This window comes from Callorhinus ursinus, unplaced genomic scaffold (assembly GCF_003265705.2).
Source record: "Callorhinus ursinus isolate GAN/ISIS: 27379988/994484 unplaced genomic scaffold, GSC_fseal_2.0 scaffold1, whole genome shotgun sequence".
Taxonomy (NCBI): domain Eukaryota; kingdom Metazoa; phylum Chordata; class Mammalia; order Carnivora; family Otariidae; genus Callorhinus; species Callorhinus ursinus.
This window is the reverse complement of record NW_027397063.1, coordinates 86447619-86453618: the sequence shown is the minus strand read 5'-3', so window position 1 is coordinate 86453618 and position 6000 is coordinate 86447619. Positions and strand designations below refer to the sequence as shown.

The window sequence follows — 6000 nt, the reverse complement described above, 5'->3', positions numbered from 1 at the left end:
CTCTTTGTATCTGGCCGTGTGGCTAAGAATGAGTAAATGAATGAAGAAATTAGTTTGGACCTATTTCTAGGTGTCATACTTATTTATTCTTCAGGCCTTGTTAAAACCTCTATAGTTAGCCAAAGTTGAAATTCCCATATTCTAAAACAATCAACATTTATTTAAGGAGCAAAAAGTATTCCTAATTGCTCCCCAACCAGAGAATTTATCATATGGAAATGCCATTCCTCACATTTCACCACTGCATATACATATATGAACACACAAAATCAATTTTGTGCATGAAAATTAAAATTCCACTGCTTGCATTAGTGAATATCAGAAAGCTTCAATCTTTAACAAAATTGAAATAGTTGAAGAAATTATAGTATATCAAACCTGAAGGAGTATGAGGCAACTAAATTATTAATGTGAAGAATTTGTAACAACATGCCTCGACGTTCTTCTGTCACAGTAAAGAAAGAAAACACAACATTATGTCTCCACTCAGATTATAACTATAAAAAATGATATTTTGCATGTGGACAGAGACTTAGAAGGAACATAGAAAAGTTAAAGGGTTTTGTTGGGTTTTTTTTTGTCTTATGAATCAGTTAAGAGTATTTGTGTAATTAAAAACAAAAATTGAAATCATCACAATTTTTAGGATGCACGATGTAAAGCTGAGTAGAAAAACAGTAGGTCACTATCTGTCCTAACTAGAATGGGTGCTGTGGACGTGGAGTAAGACCCAGGGCCCTGCGGCCTCGCACATGAGCCCTGACTTTGCCCTGCACAGGGAGGGTTCAGAATAAATCAGAGTCCCAATTCCCTGTGGGTCAAGGTCTATTCCTATGTCATCTCAAAACAATACACACATATTTGACATGCCATGTATCTCTCAGGGCATCAAGTCCCCAGACATCATATCTTTAAATCATTGGATCCCTATGAGAAACTAAAATTGCACAAGAAGGAAAAATATCACACAGTGGGAAAAATAACCAGTTTTGTAAGTCTTTATTTTTTAGTTGCTCCTCCCATAGTAATGCACTGAAAGGCATAACAGTTTATATTGTACAAAGCATTTGAAGAAAGTACCTCAACTTGCCGATTATTTCAAAATGAGATTACAAACAAACAAACAAAAAAAAAAAAAGAAAACAAATCTGGTTCTTCAATAAAGGGCAAAATAACTGAATACAGTCTGTTATTTACTTCTCTCTTTTAACATAAGGTCTGGAACACTTCATTTTACAAATAGGATTAACATGAACATAACATCGCACAAGCTTGCAGACGACCAGCATAAAATATGGGGTACAGTTTTTAATCAGAAGAATCATGCTTTCATGAAAGAAATTATAATTGTTTATACAATTGAATCGATTTCAGTATTACAAAAACTAAGTTGCATCTATTCGTATTTAGCTCATTAAGAAGGAAAACAAAAGAACAACAAAAAAGGAATGTTAAGAAAAGCCAAACACCATTTGGCACTCCCATACACAGGTCGAGTCACCTTGGTCCTTGCAATTCAGACAGGGGCGTGCCTCAGACGTCAGAAAGTAGTGGCTGACTGGAACAGTGCTATTGTAATCAACAAACGATAGTTTGCCAACAAATAAATACATGATACACGCAACACACACAAAAATTAAACATTAAAAAACAGTGACATGATTGTCTAAAATTAAGATGTTATTACAAGGATTTGGCAAACGTTTTATTAGTGTAGTGGTACAGCGGGACTGGTGATGAACAGGTTACTTCACTGACTTAAACTCTTTGAGCGCTGGAACATCCATAGTTTACAATATACACATACCCTTTTTCCCTAGTTTTACACAATGTACTTAAGAAGGCAAAAGTTAATGGGGAACGAGGACTCCCTGTTATCAGTTTCTATAATAATCGAGTGTGCATTTCATCCAACTACTTCCATCTTCAAAGGGTTAAATTACATAAAACTTTAACAAAGGAAAAAAATCAAATCTGTAATTAAAAAAAGCAACTGTTCCCAATCATGTGGCAGGTGATCTTGTACAAAAAAGAATTCAATTTCTATGGAGTGTTCATTCGTGTCAATGCTGCCATCCCCACCGCCCTCGTGCCCACCCACAGCCCAGGGCAGGGCGGACCAAGACGCCTCCTGCCTGCAAGTTGCTCATTCTCATCGAATCACGTTAATAACGTTGCATTGACCTTCCAGAAGTCAGCAGCTGCCTTTGCTGTGCAAAACAAAATATCGAGAATAAATAGTTTCTTTTTTTTCTTTTCCTTTCTTTTCCTTTCTTTTTTTTAAGCATTCAGTTTAAGGTCACCAGACTTTAAATGAGTGACCCTTCAGGTTTCTAAGGCATTCTGCTCAGCAGTCTTTTAAATAGTCCTAGATGAACGAGCCATGCTACTGTTGGACTTGGTCCCACTCTGGTCGACCTTGGTAATGTCATACGTGGCTTATGGACTGGATGGCACTGGATTCCGCCGCAGCCCTTGCCATACTGTGCCACACGTTGGAAGAACTGTGGGATGTAGAATGGAGGGACTCCTTGTCGGACAATGACAACATCATAGCATATGCCTGGGGTAAAAAGGAGAGACTCGGTAAGTGGCGCTGGAAAACATCACTTTTAATTTGAAGAATGTTGCTGGTGCATGTTATGGGGGGACGGGACTCTGAGTAGGAGGGTCCCTCATGGGTGTGTTTGGAAAAGCGTGGAGCCCCTTTTTGTCGTCGTAATGATGTGATGTTACTGCTGGCCTTCAGTGCCTAGGGGCCACAAAAGTACATGTCCTACAGGACCAAAAAAAAAATGAATTGTCCTACCGAAAATGTCAATAGCGTCTCCACTGAGAAACACAAGTCATCCCCCTGTCTAAGCATAAATACGTCATCCATCCACTGTTCATGCACCTGTTCAAGTCACCAAAAATATTATTGTGTGCTTATGACCAAAACTGCAAATATGAATGGGATATAGACCTGCCTTGATGGCACTGGGGTCTAGTAGAGGACACGGTCCCACTGACTCCTGCACTTTCTGAGAGAGCTGAAGGTGACATGACTTGCCCCGAGTCACTCAACTAGACAGTGGAGGAGGCAGAAGCACAACTGATTTCTGCCCTACTTTGAATCCAGCGTCCTTTCTCTGGTTTCCCTCCATGTTTGAAATATTCAAAGCTGACACTCAAAGACCTTGTGAGGTCAGGTAAATCAAGTTAGCTTTACCAAAAAGTAAAACACAACACAAGACCCAACAACGTTCTAACCAACTTGTACTCCAAGGTCTGCCAAGCAGAAGGTACCTGGCGGTGCTCTGTGAAGAAGTGATTTTTTTTTTTCCCTATTATCATGTCAATTCTAAATAACTGTTCAGAGAATCTCCCATTTGCTGCCAAGTAAAATAGTCAAATGAAATGTTTGGTCTTGACTTGTGCGTGAACTTTTCACTGTTGATTTGCTATTGTTGGTCTCATCCACTGCTAAACTTGCTTGTCAAAATGCTGCTGCAGTGGAATCATTAAAGTCCTGCCAAAGACATTCCACTGTCTGTAAACAAAGACAAAATGCCTCTGTTGTTAAGCAGAATTTCATCTCTGAGAGTCATGCTGAGACATGTGGCCAATCTGTGGTTTCTTCCTTAATCATGGCATTCGGTTAGAAAATCTGCTCTTGTAGGCTGCTTGTGATTTGCTGGGTCATTGCTCTCAATGTACACATCTGACTTTTATGTACGCAATTTGCCTTCTACAAAATCTCAACAGACATATAACAAATATCTCTTAAGCATCTACTCTCTGCCAGGCACTGTGCTAGGTCCTAGGGAAACAATGGTAAGATAATATACAGTCTTTATCCTTTAAAGAGTTTAAAATATGAGTGAGGGGAGCATTGAACTTTATTTTTATCAGGTACCCACTTTCAGAGATCAAGATAAAGAGTATTCTGAAATGGTTTTAACAAAACCTATTCCAATATTTGGAAAAATGAAAGGAAACCTAGAGAAAATTTCGAGACTCCTGGCTTCTAACTGGCCTCTTCAACTAGCTGTGTGACCTTGGGCAAGTTCCTTAACCTTTCAAGGTCACTTTCCTCCTACCAAATGGGGATCATAATAACAAAAACTTGCCTCCAAGGGCTGTGAGGGAATTACAAGCACTAACTAACATAGAGTGCTGGACATAAATAGTACCCATTATCATGAAATTAATTTTTAGAATAGGAACTTTCAAAAGAGGATTCTATGCTGAAGGCAGCCACTGTTGTATTGTTCAACTATCTTGGATTCAGTCACTATAAAAATCACACAGTAAATATATGAATGTTTGAGTAAGTCATCTACCTCTACTCAGATTCTAGAAAATGGTAAATATAGAGTATTTGCCTTTTGGTAATCAAACAAAATAAACATTTTCACGCACAAAGATCACCTCCCTGCACACCACTGACAGTGAATAACAACTGAATGAGTGAATAAAAAGTCTCATGAAATAAAGTTAGTTTGCAAAAAGGCCTGACCATATTTAAACTGATATATATGACATGATCAAGTAGCATGAAAAATACGAGAAATACGCTAGTATTTCTTGTGATGGTAATTGTTAGTCCAGCTGCGCAGGGATTTTATGTCAAAATGCTGGAACTGAAATAGATCACATCTATTATCTCGGGGTTCTCTGACCCTTCTACTTTCAATCATTCCTGATAGCTTCAGGAATTTTTAGGTACTGTGTCTTATAAGCATTTTGGTGGAATAATTAAAAGAAATTAAAAAAAAAAAAAAGGAAGGAAAGCCTGAATCCCCCAGTATCTCTCTGATCAGTTAGGAAGGAAGTATGGGATACCAAGGGTTTTAAAAAAATACTCACTACCTCTAATGGTTATGTCCAGGTAAAAATGAGATGTCTACTCTGGCTAATTTACTTTTAATGTTAGAAACTGAAAAATTAATTTTGATCCCCATTGAATCATACAGCAGGAAGAGCTCTTAGATATGGCCTCCAGTCACCCCACTTTACAAAGAAGTGGTACCCGCAATCATGAAGTGATATTCTTAAAGTTCATGCAGCTAGCAACTCTGGTGCTGAGGCCAGCTTCTTTTACTTCAATGCAAAAGAACATTCATTTTGCCTATTAGCATACATGGTACCTTAGATTTTTACTGAATTGACTGAGAGTTAAAAATTGGTATTATCCCACTAGCACAATGTTTTTCCCACCTTAGTTGAGATAAGACCACATTTGCTGCTAAGAGCAAATGGCTAAGGCCAAACCATCTCAGCCAAACAGGAAAGCATTTCTAAATGTACAAGCCAATGCAGTCACGTGGTCTGCTATGTCAGGCCACCTACAAAATGGGCTCACGATCAATTAGACCAAAGTGACCAACAAATATGGTAATAACAAGAAGTTTTCTTTTCTTCTTCTTTTTTTTTTTTTTGATTGACCTGAGTGAAATGAACAACATGGTTGAGTAGGGATGTCAGCAGAAAATACTGACTTCCTTTATTTTGTGATAAAAGAAATGAGGCTCTTTTAATTGGTATTTACAGATCCTTAAATGGATTTATTTTTGTTTCCACAGTGCTGATAGAATGCCATAGAGCCCAATGAACGTGGGTACTGTTCATTCATTCCTTTCAATTAAAAATTAATCAGTTTTATTTCCAGATCTGCAGGTAAGTTGCTGCAGACTTTGGGCAACCCATTTCATCTCTGATCCTCAGTTTACTCCTAAAAGCTATAATTAGATGACTTGTTAATTAACTACATTTAACAAAGGACCAAAAAAAAAAAATGGAGGGCAGGATTCACATTTCAGAAGTCTGGCAATATAATTAGGTTGACAAGAATTACAGAGGCAAAGCAATTAGAAAATCACTCTGAAGTCACATAGAAATAGGTGCAAACATTATGGACTATCTCTACAGAAGGAAGAGATTGCAAAGTAAAGGAAAAGCTACTGGAAGAGAAGGTTTCATGGAAGCGTCTGTGCGGAGGGCAGCCATGTTCACGAC

General features: G+C 38.1%; 1 protein-coding gene across 15 annotated transcripts in view; it reads right to left on the bottom strand.

Moving 5' to 3' along the window:
• Positions 1 to 989: 989 nt before the first annotated feature.
• MECOM (MDS1 and EVI1 complex locus) overlaps positions 990 to 6000 on the bottom strand; it is a 532091-nt gene continuing 527080 nt past the window's right edge. For all 15 annotated transcript variants that reach the window (XM_073897608.1, XM_073897575.1, XM_073897586.1 and 12 more), the window contains one exon: positions 990 to 2563. In XM_073897608.1, the coding sequence (XP_073753709.1) occupies positions 2551 to 2563 (13 nt within the window). In that variant the 3' untranslated portion in view covers positions 990 to 2550. The remainder of the gene's footprint in view (positions 2564 to 6000) is intronic.